The 20,669-nt window shown below is 40.7% G+C and overlaps 1 protein-coding gene across 1 annotated transcript in view; it reads left to right on the top strand.

Annotated features, from left to right (window-relative positions):
* The window catches only part of cfap92 (cilia and flagella associated protein 92 (putative)), an 80,603-nt gene that overhangs the window by 55,606 nt on the left and 4,328 nt on the right, over nt 1–20,669 (top strand). Inside the window, exons 11-15 of the mRNA XM_052017738.1 lie at nt 8,261–8,452; nt 10,264–10,537; nt 11,195–11,359; nt 15,351–15,563; nt 18,251–18,395. Of these exons, the coding sequence (XP_051873698.1) occupies nt 8,261–8,452; nt 10,264–10,537; nt 11,195–11,359; nt 15,351–15,563; nt 18,251–18,395 (989 nt within the window). The remainder of the gene's footprint in view (nt 1–8,260; nt 8,453–10,263; nt 10,538–11,194; nt 11,360–15,350; nt 15,564–18,250; nt 18,396–20,669) is intronic.

A 20,669-nucleotide genomic window follows, 5' to 3' on the forward strand; every position in this document is an offset into this window, starting at 1 on the left:
TTCACTAATACTAATTTCCTGTACTTCATTTGCTTTGAACCCTTGGTTCGCTGCTGGTCTGGGAGGGTTTTTTTTTGTTGTTCCACTTGTCTAATTCCTTTGCCATTTTCTTATTTCGCATTGTAAATCACAAGATCACAAGACAAGGGAGCAGAAGCAGGCCATTCGGCCCATCGAGTCTGCTCCAAGGAAAGGGAAATAGAAATGAGAAATGGGGAATCGGGGAAGAAGAAAAAAAACTATTCTAATCCCAATTACCGGCCTTATCCCCATATCCCTTGATATCCTGACTATTTAGATATCTATCTATCTCCTCCTTGAACGCCCACACTGATCTGGCCTCCACTGCTGTACGTGGCAAGGAGTTCCACAAATTCACCACCCTCTGGCTAAAGAAATTTTTCCTTATCTCTGTTTTGAAACTGTACCCTCTAATTCTAAGATTGTGCCCTCTGGTCCTGGACTCACCCACCAAGGGAAACAGCCTAGCCACATTTACTCTGTCCTTTCCTATCAATATTTTAAATGTCGCTATGAGGTCCCCTCTCATTCTTCTGTACTCCAGCGAGTACAGTCCAAGAGCCGACAAACACTCCTCATATGTAAGCCCTTTCATTCCTGGAATCATCCTCGTAAATCTCCTCTGAACCCTCTCCAACGTCAACACATCCTTCCTAAGATGTGGGGCCCAAAACTGCGCACAATATTCCAAATGAGGCCTCACTAGTGCCCCGTAGAGCCTCATCAACACTTCCTTACTTTTATACACTATACCTCTCGAAATGAATGCCAACATAGCATTCGCTTTCTTTACCACCGATCCGACCTGGTGGTTAACCTTTAAGGTATCCTGCACGAGTACCCCCAAGTCCCTTTGTACTTCCGTGCTTTGGATTTTCTCTACTCCTAGATAATAATCTGCCCGCTTATTTCTGCTTCCAAAGTGTACAACTGCACATTTCCCTACATTGAATCTCATCTGCCATTTCCTTGCCCATTCTCCTAAACTGTCTAGGTCCCTCTGCAACCTTCCTAACTCTTCAATACTCCCTACTCCTCCCCCTATCTTGGTGTCATCCGCAAACTTAGCCACGAAACCATTTATTCCATCATCCAAATCGTTAATGTACAAGGTAAAAAGGAGCGGTCCCAACACCGACCCCTGCGGCACACCACTAGTAACCGGTAACCAACCAGAACGAGATCCTTTTATTTCCACTCTTTGCTTCCTGTCAACCAGCCAATGCTCCACCCATTCTGTTATCCTACCCGTAATTCCATGACCTCTCATCTTATTAATCAGTCTCTTGTGAGGCACCTTATTAAAGGCCTTTTGAAAGTCTAAATACACAACATCTACTGCCTCTCCCTTATCCACCTTACCTGTGATTTCTTCAAAAAACTCCAATAGGTTGGTCAGGCAGGATCTTCCCTTCACAAAACCATGTTGGCTAGGACCTATCCTGCCCTGCACCTCTAGGTATTCCGTAACCCCGTCTTTGAGGATAGATTCCAATAACTTTCCCACCACTGACGTCAGACTAATAGGTCTGTAATTTCCTTTATGCTGCCTCCCACCTTTCTTATACAACGGAACTACATTTGCGACCCTCCAGTCCTCTGGAACCACACCGGAATCTATCGATTTCTGGAAAATAATCGCCAATGCCTCCGCTATCTCTAAAGCCACCTCCTTCAGAACCCGGGGATGCACCTCATCTGGTCCGGGAGACTTATCAGTCTTTAGTCCATTTAGTTTTCCTAGCACCTTCTCCCTAGTAATCTTAACTGAACTCAATTCCATTTCGTGAGACTCCTGACTAACCGGCACATTGCTGATGTCCTCCACGGTGAAGACCGATGCAAAATATTCATTCAATTCCTCTGCCATCTCTCTATCGTCCATTATAATAGCTCCTGCACTGTTATCAATTGGTCCTATATCAACCCGTGTCTCTCTTTTACACCTTATGTATTTAAAAAAACTCTTAGTATCCTTTCGAATGTTATCCACCAACTTCCTTTCATAATTCATCTTTTCTTTCCTAATGACCTTCTTAGTTTCTCTCTGCAGGTTTTTAAAAGCTTCCCAGTCTTCTGTTTTCCCACTAATTTTTGCTTCTTTGTACGCCGCCCCTTTTGCTTTTATTTTAGCCTTCACCTCTCTTGTTATCCACATTTGTGCCTTTTTTCCATTAAAAACCTTTTTTCTTGGAATATATCTATCCTGCAATTTCCTTATTTCCTGTAGAAATTCCTTCCATTTCTCCTCTGCCGTCCCTCCAGCCAGCTTACTCTTCCAATCAATTAGGGCCAACTCCTCTCTCATACCATTGTGATTTCCTTTGTTCCACTGAAATATCGATACACCAGTTATCAGTTTCTCCTTCTCAAACTTGAAACTGAACTCAATCATATTGTGATCACTGGTTCCCAGTGGCTCCTTTACCCTTAGTTCCCCAATCACCTCCGGTTCATTACACAGCACCCAATCAAAAACAGCCGATCCCCTGGTGGGCTCCTCAACAAGTTGCTCTAGAAAAACGTCCCTTAGACATTCCACAAACTCCCTCTCCTGAGTACTACCGCCATTCTGGATTTCCCAGTCCACCTTCATGTTAAAATCCCCCATAATTATCTTCACATTGTCACTCTGGCATGCTTTTTCTATCTCAAACTGCAACTTATCGTCCACTTGCTGACTGCTATTAGGGGGCCTATATATGACTGCTACCATTGTCCTTTTACCCTTGCTATTCCTTAGCTCCACCCACAAGGATTCCACCTCCTCTGACCCAATGTCCTTCCTTTCTATCGATTTTATATCACTACTAACCATCATGGCCACACCTCCCCCTCTGCCTACCCGCCTATCCTTCCTATACACTGGGTACCCCTGGACATTCAGTTCCCAATCATATCCACCATAAAGCCATGACTCGGTGATTGCCACAATGTCGTATTTATTAACCTGTAGTTGTGCCACTAGGTCATCTACTTTATTCCTAATGCTACGTGCATTTAAATATAGTACGTTTAGTCCGGTATCTGCTATTAATTTTGTTGTACTTCTATTGTTCAGCAGGTTATCCTGGCTTTCCACCTGTCTATCCTTCTTACCATCTTCACTACATACTACCTTAGACATGTTCCTATATACCTCATCCCCTATCCTAACATTCTGTATCCTAACATCCTGACTTGTTGTACTTCTGACTTCTCACCTGCCTGTCCTTCTTGCCATCCTCATTGGACTTGTTTCTATAAACTCCCTCCTTTACCTTAGCATCTTGTAACCTAACATCCTGGTTTCCATCCCCCTGCCAGATCAGTTTAAACCCTCCCCTACAACTAAATCAAACATCCCCGCCAAGATATTGGAACCTCTGGAGTTTAGGTGCAACCCATCGTTAGCGAATAGGTCATGCCTCCCCCAAAAAAGGTCCCAATTATCCAAAAATCTGAAGCCCTGTCCCCTGCACCAGTCACTCAGCCACGCATTCATCTGCCAGAGCTTTCTATTCTTCCTATCATTGACACGTGGCACAGGTAGTAATCCTGAGATTACTACCCTGCAGGTCCTACTTCTCAACCTTCTCCCCAATGCCTTGTATAAATAAGCCTATCTATCTGTAAGGAACCCATATTTGCCCTTGGTAGTCTCTTATTTACACACCTATAGAAGCTCTTACAGTCTATTTTTGTTGTTCTTGCTAGTTTACTCGCGTGCTCTAATTCCATTTATCATTTTCTGTCGCCTTTTACTGAATTCTAAAACACTCCCAAACCTCAGGCTTACTGCTTTCTCTGGCAACTCCCAAGTTTTTTTCTGCCTTAATTTTCCCCATAATTCCTGGTTGGACCACTTCTATTGTTATGTTTATTTGCACTTAAAAAGGAAAGTATATTGGTTGCAAATCATGTTTTTTTTAATGCTGCCCATGGTCAGTCCATTGCCATAACCTTTAATGCCATTTCCCAACCCACCACAGACAGCCTACCCTTCATATTTTTATAGTTTATTTTTTACCTTGAAAACTCTAGTTTCAGATTAAATTCAAAAGTGATTATCTTAAATTAGAACATAACAAATAGGAACAGGAGTAGGCCATCTGGCCTGTCGAGCCTGCTCCGCCATTCAATAAGATCACGGCTGATCTGGCTGTGGACTCAGTTCCACCTGCCTGCCTTTTCCCCATAACCCTTAATTCCCCTACTATGCAAAAATCTATCTAACTGTGTCTTTAATGAGGTATTTAATATTTAATGAGGTAGCCTCTACTGCTTCCCTGGGCAGAGAGAGTCTGCAGATTCACTACTCGCTGGGAAAAGCAGTTTCTCCTCATCTCCATCCTAAATCTATTCCTCCAAATCTTGAGCCTATGTCCCCTAGTTCTAGTCTGAATTTTGAATTCCAGCAAGTATAGTCCCAGGTGATTCAACCTTCCCTCTCATCTCCGGAATCAACCTGATGAACCTCCTCTGCACCACCCCGAAAGCCAGTATATCATTTCTCAAGTAAGGAGACCAGAACTGCACACAGTACTCAAGGTGCAGCCTCACCAGTGCCTTGTACAGTTGCAGCATAACCTCCCTGCTCTTAAATTGAATCCCTCTAGCACGAAGGCCAACATTCCATTTGCCTTCATGATAACCTGTTGCACCTGCAAACCAACCTTTTGCGATTCATGCACAAGCACTCCCAAGTCCCTCTGCACAACAGCATGCTGCAATCTTTCACCATTGAAATAATAATCTGATCTTGTATTTTTCCTTCCAAAGTGGATGACCTCGCATTTACCAACATTGTACTCCATCTGCCAGACCCATGCTCACTCATTTAACCTATCTATATCTCTCTGCAGACTCTCCACATGCTCTGTACAATTTGCTTTTCCACTCAATTTAGTGTCATCAGCAAACTTAGATCCAGTACACTCGGTCCCCTCTTCCAAATCGTTAATGTATATCGTGAACAGTTGCGGGTCCAGCACCGACCCCTGTGGCACCCCATTCACCACTGATTGCCAACCTGAGAAACACCCATTTATCCCAACTCTCTGCCTTTTATTGGTTATCCATGCTAATACATTACCCCCAATTCCATGCATCCTTATCTTGTGGATATGAAATTCTTTCATATTATGGTCACTTTTTTTCATTGTGGTCTCTTTACAACAACAAGGTTATTAATGAACCCTTTCTCACTGCAAACAGCCTGTTCCTTCATGTCCCTCAATGCACTAATTTAAAAATCTATTTTTTATAAATTCCAGGAATTCATCCTCTATTGTTAATACCATTTTGATTTTCCCAGTCCATACATAGATAGAAGTCCCAAATGATTACTGTATAACCCTGTTGAAGCCATTTCTAATTTCCTCATTTATACAGTGCCCTATATAACTACTGCTCAGAGGCCTATGAGCAACTTCCAGCAATGTTTTCTGTCCCTGATGCTTCTTGTCTTCACTCAAGCTAATTCTAATTCCATATCATCAGAATAGCCAAGATCCTTTCTAAACACTAATGATATCCATTATTAACAACGCGACACAACCTCCTTTCCCTTTTGCATGTCCTTCCAAAATGTTCAATACCCTGGAAATATTTGGTTCTCAGCTATGGTCACCCTGCACCACATTTCTGTAATGACATTAAGGTCATTTCTATTTACAACTATCTGCCATGGTCACACCAATTTCTGCTAGTGTACATTTCAGTCATAGAGCAATACAACACAGATACAGGCCCTTTAGCCAGCAAGTCCATGCTGACCATGGTGCCCACCCAGCTAGTCCCAATTTCCTGTATTCGGCTCATATCCCTCTAAGCCCTGCCCCTCCATGTACTTATCCAAGTGCTTCTTAAACGATCCTATTGTACCTGCCTCAACCACTTCCTCTGGCAGCTCGTTCCATATACTCACCACCCTCTGCCCCTCAGGTTCCTTTTAAATCTTTCCCCTCTCACCTTAAATCTATGCCCCTCAGTTTTGGACTCCCCTGCCCTGGGGGAAACACTGTTACCGTCCACCTTATCTATGCTTCTCATAATTTTAAACATTTCTATAAGGTCGTCCCTCATTCTCTTACGTTCCAAGGAATAAAGACCGAGCCTGGCCAACCTCTCCCTATATTTGAGGCCTTCTAGTCCAAGCAACATCCTCGTTAATCTTTTCTGCACTCTTTCCAGTTTAACCTCGTCTTTCTTATAACAGGGTGACTAAAACTATATACAGTACTCCAAGTGTGGCCTCACCAACGACTCATACAACTGCAAAATAATGTCCCAACCCCTATACTCAATGCCCTGACTGATGAAGGCCAGCATGCTAAATGCCTTTTTCACCACCCTGTCTATGTGTGACACTGCTTTCGATGAACTAAGCACTTGTACTCCTAGGTCCCTCTGTTCCATTACACTCCCTAGGGCCCTACCATTCGTAGTTTAAGTCCTATGCTGGTTTGACTTTCCAAAATGCATCACCTCACACTTATCCGTATAGAAATCTGTTCACCATACCTCAGCCCACTTCCCCAACTGATCAAGATCCCCCTGTAATCTACAATAACCTTCTTCACTATCAACAACACCTCCTAATTTTGTGTCATCCACAAACTTACCGATCAAGCCTTGTTCATTCACATCCAAGTCATGACAAGGGTCCCAACTCCAACCCCTGCGGCACACCACTAGTCACCGGCCTCCATTCTGAAAACAACCTTCAACCACCACCCTCTGCTTCCTACCTCCGAGATATTTTTGAGCTCTCACTGGATTCCATGGGACCTAACCTTCCAGACCAGCCTACCATGCAGGACCTTGTCGAAGGCCTTGCTAAAGTCCAAACAGATCACAAGACAAGGGAGCAGAAGTAGGCCATTTGGCCCATCGAGTCTGCTCCAAATAGACAACATCCACTGTTCTACTCTCATCTACCTTTTTCGTTATCTCTTCAAAAGACTCTGAAAGGTTCATCAAGCACAACTTTCCACACACACAGCCCTGCTGATTCCTAATCAAACTTTGTCTATCCAAATGCTGGTAGATCCTGTCCCTCAGAATTCCCTCCAGTAACTCCCACACTACTGATGTCAGGCTGACCGGCCTGTAGTTCCCTGCCTTGTCCTTGCCACCCTCCTTAAACAATGGAACAAGATTAGCCACTTTCTAGTCTTTGGAAACTTCACCAGTACCTACTGATGAAGGAAATATCTCCATGAGGGCCTCCGCAATTTCTTTTCTAGCCTCCCACAAAGTCTGAGGATGCACTTGGTTAGGCCCTGGGGATTTATCCACCTTAATGTGCTGTAAAGCTGCAAATATCTCCTTCCTGGTAATATGAATTTCCTCCAAAACATCTCCGCTAGTTTCCCTTATCTCTTGAGCAACCATGATTTTCTCCTCAGTAAACTCCAAGGAGGAATATTCATTAAAAAGTCCCACCCATCTCCTGCGGCTCAAGACATAGGCAGCCCTGCTGATCTCTAAGGGGACCTACTCTCTCCCTAGCCAGCCTTTTACTCTTTGTTTAACTATAGAACATCTTGGGATTTTCCTTAACCTTACCTGTCATATCCATCTCATACCCTTCTTAATTCTTTGGCCTTTATAGCAAGAAGATTCGAGTACAAGACCAAAGGTGTATTACTACAATTAAGTATGGCCTTGGTGATGCCACATCTGGAGTATTATGCACAATTTGGTCTCCTTGCCTAACAATGAATATGTATGCCATAAAAGGGAGCACAGTAAGGATTCACCAGATTGCTTCCTGGGATGGCAGGTCTATCTTATGAGGAAAGTTTAAGTAGGTCAGGCCTCCGTTCTCTACAGTTTCAAAGAATGAAATGTGAATTCTTAGAAGGCTTATCAGGGTAGATGCAGGGAGGATGTTTGCCCTGGCTAAGGAGGCTGGAGCTGGGTATTAGTCTTAAAATAAGGAGGAGGCCATTTAGGACTTAAGTGAAAAGAAATCTCTTCACTCGGCAGGTGAAGAATCTTTGGAATTCTCTACCCCAGAGGAGGCACGATCATTCGTCACATTCAAGACACAGACTGACAGATCTCTGGATATTAAAGGAATTAGGGGAAATGGGAATAAAGGGGGGGAAATAGTGTTGAGGTAAAATATCAACCACTATTTTGTTGAATGGCAAAGCAGGGCTGAATAGCCTTCTCCAGCTCCTATTTCTAAGTGCACCTCTTCAGGGGAATTGCAGTTGTTAAATATTAACCTTCTACTTATATTTTCAAGATCTGTGGCTGGCGAAGAAGGGGTTAAGGTTCTGTACAATTCTGACTTCAGTTTTCATCACCGGCTATATGCCAATTTGGATGATCGAATTTATCACATCTACCTCCACGAGCCCTTAAGTAATATTATAAAGCAACCTTTGTTATACGTCAGGGATATGACACCTCGGGACTGTCTTCAGGCATTGCACAGGTGAGATCTTCCTTTACAGGTATAGTGAATTAATAAGGTATTTGATGGAATATTCTAAACAACACCACCTGTATTTTATACATTCACTTTTTAATAAGTCCTATATCTTGGAGAACTAAATCAGCTCATCATATTCCTATCCATATATTCAAATTAGAGGTCGTGATCGACGCTTTGTTAAACTTAGAGTTGAAGAATAGTATTGGACTACTAAAATATCAGGTCAAAACTTCAAAGTGTGAAAATTATTTTAAAAATCCAGTCATCTGATCCATAGCCCATAATGTGTGGCAGCTCCCTATATCATCGATCTCAAATTTATCTGACAGTTGATGCAATGTGAAGTAAAGGGATGTTGCGTATTAACCTTTGCTCAGTGGTAACACTCACACCTCAATATCCAAGTCCCACTCTGTAGACTTGGGTATACGATCTGGCCTGATATTTCAATCTAGCACTGCGACAGTGCCACACTGTGAGAAGTGCCTTCTGTTGAGTGATTCACTAACTTCTGACCCTGGCCTTCAGGTGGATATAAAAATATCATGATATTGGTTATAGAGGGTCAGGTCTGTTCTTCCCAAGATTTAACCATAACCAAACAGTTTATCTGCTCTTTTTATGCTTTTCGGAGTGTGCTAACTGGGTATCATACTCCTAAATCTTTAATTAACTGTACAGTGGGTTGGGTCATCCCGAGTAAGTTAATGACAGTATAAATGCAACTTCTTCCATTCTATTGCCTGAAGCCTGTTTCCAAATTGTCCAATTAAAATAGGCAAAAATAAGTCATCCCTCTTTAAATAATTTTTAAATGTTATAAAACTTCCCTGCCAACATCTCTGCTTAAAAGTGAGCTTTGGAAGTTATTTTTTTAAACTTATCAAAAGTTAAGGTTTTCCTTAAATTTCAACAAGGAATGGCTGGAAAGAAATGCAGAGGACTTGCTTCCACTGAGCATTTATCAGGACACACTTAAAAGGTGATCCCAGATGTGTTGTTTGTTTCTCTTTGATGGTTCAGCTGTGATCAGGAATCTGCATGTGGAAAATTATAGGTTCACCACTGAAATTATTCAAAAAAAACACTATCATTCATTTGGCTCTTGCATTACTTCAGTGCTTCATACAATTTTAGAAACAATTCTTTCATGGAAAATCTGATGACCGTTCATGGATGACCTAAATCAACTGAACAACTGCACACGGAAACTGCAGCCTCATGTCACTCAGACTAATAGCACTCATTTACTAAACACAATCCTAACCAAAGCATTCACTTATTTTTCTACGAAATGGATATCAGCTTAAAGGCTGAATGATATGACTTCCAACTTGAGTCTGGATTATATAAAATAGCAACAGCAAATTTCTGACATGCTCTTCTGTCATTCAGCTGTTTGTATAAAACATTAGAAAGTTCAAATGCATCAGAAATCCTAGGATAAGCAATTTAACTGTTTTTCCAAAGTACAAGCAACAATGGAATCAAACACAATGGGTCCTGTAAATCCATCAGATGTGTTTCTTAGTATGATAACACATCGTAAAATATGCTGAAATCCTAAAGAGTTAATAAAAGTCGAATCAGGAATATTTAGTAACTATCTCAACATGTAAAATTAAATTTTTGCCTAAATTAAGTACTACTAAAACACAAAGATCTGTTGTGCTTTGATCTTTCAGTGACTGATGAATGTCTATCTTTTTAGCTGTGATTTTTAATTGACTTTTGTACTCCTGAATCTTTAGGGAAAATGTATCACTTATTTCTCCAGTTAAACTATAATTTAGATTCTTTTTGTTCCTCAGACTTCAATATCTTTGCTCTGCTAAAAAGTTGAGGGAAGTAGTACAGGGTGACCTCTTCCCAACAGCAGCAATGATAACAGTCCTGAGCCGGGAATTTGGAATCCCAACCTCTGAAACAGATCCACGTATTGTCAAGGACTGTCTAACCATCCCAACTTTGCTCATCACAGAAACTGCACCACCTAAAAAGACTCCTCACATTCGACTGGACTTTTACAATGAAAAATATATTCAGAGCAAACTGCATCAAATAATACCCACAAATCACATTCAGGTAATACTTTGGCATTGTGGCTAAGAACAATAGGAAGGTTATTTTAAAGCTGGAAAGAAAAATTGATTTCCTTGTTTGATGTGTTATTTTAATCAATTGAAAAGAAATCCCATCTATATATAAAAACAATAGCAAATCCTTTCTGTTCGATGACTGTCTAATATTATTCCTGCAGTTCAGTGTTAATTTTTGTACTTTAAGAATGTGCACAAGGTGGTTGCAAAAGTACAAGGGGTTTCTATCATTAACTTTTCAAGCAAACTTTTGTTTGCAAATACTTCACCAATCTCAAGCTGTCCACTACTGGTGATAAGTACTAAAGGTGAACAAAAAAAAAACAAAAAAAAAATCACTAGTTTATAAGGAGGAAATACTTTAGGTACTCAAGAATTTAGCTTCAAAGTTGGACCTAGTATCGAATGCTGCTTTCAGTGACTCATTCACAGCTGAATTCACATTTGCTATTCAGTGAACCCTGATGGATTCTAATGATCTTGGGCTGCAAAAGTCTGAGAGTTCATTCAGAACCATTCTCAGATAGGTGATAGTTTTAATGTAAGCAAGTAATATGTTTTGAAATGTAAATACTCCACCTTGGTATCTGACGCCCTTTTAAAAGCAACTACGTTTTTTGAACACCCATTTTCCTCCTTTTAGAATAATATTGATGCCATTTATGAAGCCAGCAAAAAACTGAAGGAAACCAAGCCAAGGTCAATAAAAGTTGTGCCTCCTGAAGGGACAAAGGTGCATAACTACTCCATTCAGACCTTCAACTCTACTGACCAGGCAAAAGAATTATTACGGGAGGAATTGGCTAAGGTAGGGATTGACTCAAACACATGTATACATGTCATATGGTTTATACAGGCTGTTAATTCCCATTAGTAAATAATAGTTAATTAATTTCAGATAAGACAACCAGTAATTGGAAGAAGTGAAAGCATTATTAACATCTGGAACACACCAGTGACGCAGGTAATAGAGCTGCTGCCTCACAGCTCCAGCAACCCAAGTTCAATCCTGACTTCTGGTCCTGTGTGAAGTTTGCATATTTGCCCTGTAACCACATGGGTTTCCCCTGGATGTTCTGGTTTCCTCTCTCATCCCAAAGATGAGTGGGTTGGTTGGTTAATTGACTCCTGAAAGTTGCTTCTAGGTGTAAGTGAGTGATAGAATATGGAGGGTGTTGATGGGGATGTGGGGAGATTAGGTTTTGGGAAAATTAGTGAAGGAACAGGAGTGCTCTGCAAGCTGGCATAGGTTCGATAGGCTGAGGTGGCCTCCTGTATTGTAAGGAGCCATGGAACTGCACAAGAGTTTTAGATAATAAACAAATGATTCTGGAAACAGCATTAATATGCTGGAGCAGTTTTGCTGTGATGCCCATACTTTACAATAATCTGGCTCAACGTTGAAAATTTTGACGAAGTTCCTAAAGACTGGTAGTGAAATAGAAAAAAAGCTACATCAAAGCAAAATGTTTTCTTAGTGATCCAGACTGGAAGAGCACTTGTTGATGCTGTGTCAGACTGCAGCAGTAATTACTACCTGTGCCTTTCATGCATGCAGTATGTGGAGGGTCAGGAGGTGGGTTAAGAAGGAATTCTTCTAGCCTGTTACTATCACTCTCACCTCTTACTGCAACAGTCTGTAACAGGACGGGTGTAACTACCATAGCTGCAGCACTCCTGCTTTCAATTACCTAGGGGTGAAGCACTGACTCATATCACCTTGGTTATATCAGCATTCAGTCCAAATCCCAGGAAAATTCAAAGTACCAGAGAAATTTCAGGCTCAGGATCTTTATTTTGTCTATAGTTCAAAGAGAGTAAATACAATAGAATAACCTAAGTCAGGGTTCCATTACATCAAGGAAAAAATGAAGATTTATTCTATTTTAAACTTTTAAATATCAAACCCATTCAAAAAGTTGATTTTTCATTTCCAGTATATCTTGAAATATATTTTCTTTCAATAATTAACATACGTTACTAACTCCTTTTTACCATGAAGGTTTGTTTTTAAGAATTTGTTTATATATTCAATTCAGAGGGGGAATATAATGGGATCAAGGATTGTGTTATCATAGTAACTAGAATTGATCCATTGACACAATGTGACTGAAAAAAGCACTAATATTTAACTTGATCTAGATTTGCAGTCAGTGGACAATGAGTATGGTAACGTGGTGGTTGAATAACTGGAGTGGCAACCAGAATTCTTAACCATGAATGTGAATTCCACTGCAAGAGATGGGGAATTCCATTTCTAGTTATTAAGTATGTCTGATTTTTTTTATTTTAAAGCTAGTCTTTGTACAGTTAACCTTGAAACCACTTCTTGTTATAGACTTCCAAGTAGTTCACTTAGTGTCCTGCAGGGAGTGCACCATCCTTACCCAGTCTGATTTGTAGACAACTCCAGACTCAAAGTGTTGTTCATTCTTAACTGGCTCCCCAGTCCAGGACCAAATGGGGGTAGATAACTGCCAGTGACATAGTGACAGCTACACTCAGCTCTGGAGCATCTGGATAGTAAAGACACATATGTTAGACTATTGTTTATTGACTACAGCTCTACCTTCAATACAATAATTCCAAGCAAGCTTGTCACCAAACTCTGAGACCTAGGACTCAACACCTCCCTCTGTAACTGGATCCTTGACTTTCTAACAAACAGACCGCAATCAGTGAGGATAGGCAGCAATACCTCCGGCACGATTATTCTCAACACTGGTGCCCCGCAAGGCTGCGTCCTCAGCCCTCTACTCTACTCCCTATACACTCACGACTGTGTGGCCAGATTCTGCTCTAACTCCATCTACAAGTTTGCAGATGATACCACCGTTGTAGGCCGTATCTCAAACAGCAATGAGTCGGAGTACAGGAAGGAGATAGAGAGCTTAGTGGAATGGTGTCATGACAACAACCTTTCTCTCAATGCCAACAAAACAAAAGAGCTGGTCATTGACTTCAGGAAAGGGGGCGGTGTACATGCACCCGTCTACATCAATGGTGTTGAGGTCGAGAGGGTTGAGAGCTTCAAGTTCCTGGGAGTGAACATCACCAACAGCCTGTCCTGGTCAAATCATGTAGATGCCACAGCCAAGAAAGCTCACCAGTGCCTCTACTTCCTCAGGAGGCTAAAGAAATTTGGTTTGTCCCCTTTGACTCTCACCAACTTTTACCGATGCACCATAGAAAGCATCCTATCTAGATGTATCATGACTTGGTACAGCAACTGCTTTGCCCAGGACCACAAGAAGCTGCAGAGAGTTGTGAACACAGCCCAGCACATCACAGACACCGGGCTCCCCTCCTTGGACTCTGTCTTTACCTCTCGTTGTCTTGGTGTAGCAGCCAGCATAATCAAAGACCCCACCCACCCGGGACATTCTCTTTTCTCTCCTCTTCCATTGGGTAGAAGATACAGGTGCTTGAGGGCATGTACCACCAGACTTAAGGACAGCTTCTGCCCCACTGTGATAAGACTATTGAATGGTTCCCTTATACAATGAGATGGACTATGACCTCACTTCACTTGTTTTGACCTTGCACCTTATTGCACTGCACTTTCTCTGTAGCTGTGACACTTTACTCTGTACTGTTATTGTTTTTACCTGTATTACATCAACGCACTTTGTACTAACTCAATGTAACTGCATTGTGTAATGAATTGACCTGAACAATTGGTTTGTAAGACAAGCTTTTTACTGTACCTCGGTACAAGTGACAATAATAAACCATTACCAATACCATCCACATCCCGTGAATGAATAAGTAATTAAAACTGCTCCTTCCCCTTTGACCCTGATGTTCAACAATCTAATGCAATGTGGACTTATATTTTGTCTGACGTTACTTGTGGTCAGGTATCAGTTCAAGCATCCAGTCACACTGATGTATTTACAGAGACAACAAACCAAGGAGAGAGCACAGCTTTTCTGCTGAAAAAGCGTTAATGTTATAAACCTTTGCAAAATACTAAATAAATAATGTGGATACATCAAACAACAGATTTTAAACATGTTGCAAGATGTGATAAAATTAAAACTGCATACATAAAATCAGGTTTTTAGGGCCAGTGAATTTGCTAAACATATAATTATGACTTCAATGAGAACTCATTTAGACCTGAAGCAATAAAGCATAATGTTTTCAGCACATTTGACTGCAAGACTGATTTATAAACGCTTTAAGTTCTCAATAATTGCACTCATTTCCCTTGTCACCATAGTGCACCTGTGGAGGAACGGTGAATCATTGACAATAGCTTCTGAAATCCTGAACTTAATGATAGTTGCTGCGGTGAGAAGAAACATTGACAGTTTCATCCACATTATAAATCTAAAGCCCGGGCTAAGAAAGTAAAAGCTGTGTTTTTGTGGACCAAATGTGGAAGATTTTATACAAAACATAATTTTCCTGTCTGCACATTATCTTTCATAATTATGCTCCAATCACTTTGTAGTCAGCTGAAGTAACATTTCAAATCATGTTGACAAAGGTAAAGCCAGTGGGATGAGAAGTAACTAATGAGATGATTTTTGTCTCAGTACTGCCCTGTTTTTTAGTCTAAAAATAGCAGGGGTGGCATGCCCCCCAAGTCAATTATGTCCTTGACTTTATGCTCAGCCCTTAACTTTGAAAGTTTGCATTCCAGTCCAAATGTTAAATCAGAGTTCAAAGTTGTGTTTAAGAGTTCCATACAATTTTAGCTCGTGTATGAAGAATGGTTTTAGACATCTTTATACTGCTGCAAATGGCAGAGCATTAAATTCATGTTTTTATTTGCTGTTTCTTCTTGACAGAAGCCAAAGCAGAGATTCACATACAGTCAAAAATTCTTGTCAGGAACAGTGGCTCCTGTGGACATTGTCAATGAGGAGAAGAGAATAAAGAAAAGATTGAAGGAAGCTTGGCTAACCTTCGATGGATTCAGGTTTCCAGGGTTCAAAAGCAGCCTGGAGGCAAATGAACACCCAAGCAAACCTGATCAAGCACGGATAGACGAACTTAAAAAGGTATCACTGATGCTTGACTATTACAGTAGTTTAGTTTTTAGAACTTGAGTGGTTTGTTGAACACATCAACATTTATAAGACCAAGATGATCATTAATGTCAAAATTGATGATGATTACCTACATATTTAGTGCATACAAAAATAAAATCATCTATTAACCAATTTAGTATTCATTAATGAACAGAATAATGTTCAGTGAATTAGAAAGGAACCTTTGAAACTTATCCCCATGGATTACATTAATTCCTTTAAAGAATTAATGTGGTTCTTAAGAGCATCTAGCCAGCAAATGTCACCGTAATGTGAAATTTATTTTGAAAAGAGTAGGAGTGATTTCATATTACCTAGTATAGGAAAATTAATTTAGTGATGTGTTGCATTAGTTCTTGCTGGAATTGTACAACTATGCAAAAATAATTTGGAGGATTTAAAATACAATAACAATATCAAATTAAAGGCCAAAAGGGAACTGTGCAAAATGTGAGGGGATGTATTGGGACATGAAAGGTTAGGGAGATGGGTAGAGATCCATGAGAGAAGGTTAACTTCTACTCGCAAAATTCAAAGGTATTTAATTAAATTTTCAGCCTTGTTGCATTAATTCCAATTTCACTGTTTTGTCTATGAAAGGTAATTAATTATATTGCAGGTTTTTTCTAACTGCTAAAGGCTTTGAATGATGAGTAGTAAGTGTAGTTGTACAGTTGGAGGAGGGATCAGAGAATGAAACACTTCCAGGCATTTTTCTTAAGATGAAATATTTATTTATTAGTTACATGTACTGTTATTCATATATATTATTCATCAATCGGGGACTTGAATTTAGGAGCCGAGAGGTATTGTTGCAGCTACGTAGGACCCTGGTCAGACCCCACTTGGAGTACTGTGCTCAGTTCTGGTCGCCTCACTACAGGAAGGATGTGGAAGCCATAGAAAGGGTGCAGAGGGGATTTACAAGGATGCTGCCTGGATTGTGGAGCATGCCTTATGAAAGCAGGTTGAGGGAACTCAGCCTTTTCTCCTTGGAGCGACGGAGGATGAGGGGGGACCTGATAGAGGTATATAAGATGATGAGAGGTATTGATTGGGTAGATAGAGGCTTTTCCCCAGGTCTGAAATGGTTGCCACAGGAGGACATAGGTTTAAGGTGCTGGGGAGTAGGTATAGAGGAGATGTCAGGGGTAAGTTTTTTTACTCAGAGAGTGGTGAGTGCATGGAATGGTCTACCGGCAACGGTGGTGGAGCGGATATGATAGGGTTGTTTAAGAGACTGTTGGATAGGTACATGGAGCTGAGTAAAATAGAGGGCTATGGGTAAGCCTAGTAATTTCTAAGGTAGGGACATGTTTGGCACAGCTTTGTGGGCCGAAGGGCCTGAATTGTGCTGTAGGTTTTCTATGTTTCTGTGTACATTGAAACACACAGTGAAATGCGTCTTTTTGTGTACTGAGAATGTGCTGGGGGCAGCCCACAAGTGTCGCCACTCTTCCGGCACTGACATAGCATGCCCTCAGCTCCTAATCCGCACGTCTTTGGAACGTGGGAGGAAATCGGAACACCTGAAGGAAACCCATGCAGACACGGGGAGAACATACAAACTCCTTACAGACAGTGGCCGGAGTTGAACCCAGCTTGCTGGCATAGAGTGAGGGAATAGTTTAGATAAACAGATTTTTAAAGCAAGGCTCCATATTCAGCAATTGCCTTTAAGAGGAAATTGGCATATAATTGAGAAGCAAAGTTCTGCAGTCGGGAGAAACCAAAGGAGTGGGGGTAATTGGAGAACTTTTTCAAACAGCTGATGTAATCAGCATAGGTTAAATGATCTCCTTGCTGCAGATTCCATATTTCTGGGGACAAAAACAATTATGATTGCTCACAGTAAAGGATTTTTAACAAAAATAGAACTAAATTTCCTCAACAGGTCACCTGCACTCCATTACTCCAGTAATCAGACAGTGATTAAGGCTGCAGAAAAGAAATACTGTGGATACATTTATGTGTCAGTATACACATCACTTCAAAGCTGCTTAAATGTCAATGATAAAATAACTGCAGCCACCACATTCACTGATATAAACTGAGCATTGTTATGGGCATTAAGTAAACACAGCAGTGATGTGCTCAGCACTGTAACAGCTCTGTAGAATTTGCACAGGCATTTGGGCTGCTGCTAACTCAGCAGTATGTATTTTTATTTAAGGTGGCTTTTGTTGAAATTGGCCCTCATTTCAGTATTAGACTTTGCAACTTTCAATGTCTTTTCAGACTCTGCAGCAGTCTTAGTAGTAGTAGAGGCCGTCAAAACCATTGTAAAGGTCGCTGAATATACCCTTACACTGATCCAGGAATAGTAGGGACACCCAGTCTACCCCCACATTAATATTGCAGCTTGCATTTATCCTCTCTGCTCTAGGCCTGGTGTCCAAAGCAGTGGAACTCTGAACAAGTTGCTCTGGAGCACCCAATTGGTGCCCTTGAGTCATTGATCTCATTACATATTAATGAGGAGATATTTAGCACAGTCCTTGGGCTTCCAATCTGGCAAAAGATCCAGTTTCTTCCTCAATTCAGATAGATATTGGACGTAGCTCATGGAGTTGATTTGTGCAACTAGCTTCCTCACAGGATCTTTCACAGATGATATTTTGCATGGCATATGACAAACTCTCCAATTTTTCTTCTAGCCTTGGAAGGAAAATGTTCTCCATGGTAACCTAACTGCACCACTCATACATCGAGGCCGATGGATATGGAATGAAAGGCATAAGGATTTTGAATTGTATAAGAAAGTGCAGGATGGGTCAACACCAGTCAGCATTCATTTGGCAGGTAGGCACTTCATTGATCAGTAAACTTCAGTATCTTTTATTACTAAGGTTTGCAGGGTCAAGATAGAATATTTATCTATGCCTCCAGCAACCGGACAGGCTCTGATTTAAAGTTGTCCTTTTATCCTAAACTACTCATCAAGGGAACCAGTTTCTATATCCCCTATTAATTACTTGCAAAATCCTAAAAAGCTCAATCACCCCTTAAAATATAAGGCAGGAATACTAGTCTAATTTATATGATTTCTCACAAAAAATAATAGCAGAAATGATTTTTATAACAGCTTGAAATTAGTCTCAGGATTTAAGTGAACAAATTGTTAACATGACTGAAATACAACTCTCTAATTTGGTAGAGATGCTGCTCCATTTATTAAAAATGTTGCTCTTGCTAGATTTGTAGGTGGAGGATTTTGGGCAGGCATGAAGCAGCACAACAATTCAGACATTTCATTGGGTGTAAGGCACTTTGGGAAGGCAGGAGGTCATTAAGTGTGCTGTATAAATGCAAGTTTTCAGCGTTGATTTTCAGTGGGCTGCCCAGTCATAAAAATGGCATCGGAGATCAGCCACCTGATAATGAAAGCAGCTGCATTTTCCATTGACCATGAGAACAAGATTACACCCTTCATCTCCTCTATAAAGAGATGATAAACAATCTACTCATTGTACTGGATCATGCTTGATCCAGCCGGCTGCCTGTGTACACCTATGTGCTAGCCATGCAGCTCCTGGTCATCTTAAGGCCTACATTCTGTGACCATCCTGTGCAGCAGATCAGACAGTGAGTGGCAACCTGTCCTCTGGGCTTAACTACACAGTGAAATAAACAAAATAACAAATGGGACCACACCAATTGCAGCTGGCATAATGCAGAGAGGCCAGAACTGCATATATCTCCTTGGTTTACTAAGTCACAGAACACCCTGAACCTGATGATGAGGCCAGGATGGAGAGAGGTGCACATGAATGTGCTGCCTTTGGTGTGAGATTTTCCATTTCTACTCTTGTCCAGCAAAGTCTGTTGACCTCAGATTTAAAATTATTAATTAAGTAGAGATCTAATGCTTTTAGCATGTTATATTTCCAGCACACTTGTTCATTAACTTTTCTAAAGTGGACAGGCTCTGATTTAAAGTTGTCCTTTCATCCTGAACTACTCATCAAGAGAACCAGTTTATATATCACCTACTAATTACTTGCAAAATCCTAAAAAGCTCAATCACCCCTTAAACTACAAGGCAGGAATAATAGTATAATTTAAATGATTTCTCATAATTTAATGCTTGGAGCCTTGGTAATATTCATGTGTACCAGAATCTGAGTTGGACTCCTTCCACCACCAGTATCTTTAAGGCATGTCACCTATAACTCTATTCCAGCTGTTTTTAATCTCTACTTTGTATAACCAAAATAAAACTTATATTCCAACATTACAATTATAAAAGCTAATATACCTGATCATGTTATGGATGCAGAGTCATTAAGAGACAGGATGTGAGCTCCATGGCCCCTGTTTATAGGTCGTCCCAGTGAAGTTGATGCTTGCTCAAAGATGAGGCATGGGTATACTCATGGGGTGCTGGCTGGCTTTTGTTTCTGCTCAAGGCATTCACAACTAAAATCTGGATGCCTGGACCTAAATACTGGCCCCAAGATAGTCACACAGTGGAGGCCATATTTCCTTATTTTCATGAGCTCATCATACCCATGTAACTTAGGGCTGTGTGCCTAAATTGATCTGGTACAGGAACTAATGCTAGGATAACTGAGCACTTACTCATTTTAACTTGCTTCAACATAATGGGTATGGCGAGATTGAGAACAGTGGATGGTCTGGGTAGGGAATCATGAGCTTTAGAGGCTGAAATTAAATTTTGGATTAGTAAAACATCACCACCCTTGAAATGGGAGGGGTGTACATGGACAGGTGCAGAAGAGAAAACTTTGTGAACCCACCCCCTACCCTGATCTGTCTAGCTCTCATTTTACTAAATAGCTATATCCCATGTTACTGACCAAACTTCACTGGAATGGTTTTGTGCTATAGGACCAGAAGTAATGGTATCAGATTCAAAAATAATTCAAGAATTTATCTTGCATTTATCAAAATGTAATCACATTTACATCGAGAACTTTCAGTTATCAAACAAATTTGGGGAAACCATTAAGAAAATGTTGAATTTGGATAAAAATTACTGTTTTATGTGGGGAGGGGTGGATTGCTTTATTAACTAAAGTCTTTAGTCTAAAATGGTAAACTTTTAAGTAAGCC

The sequence above is a fragment of the Pristis pectinata genome, chromosome 6 (assembly GCF_009764475.1).
Source record: "Pristis pectinata isolate sPriPec2 chromosome 6, sPriPec2.1.pri, whole genome shotgun sequence".
Classification (NCBI taxonomy): domain Eukaryota; kingdom Metazoa; phylum Chordata; class Chondrichthyes; order Rhinopristiformes; family Pristidae; genus Pristis; species Pristis pectinata.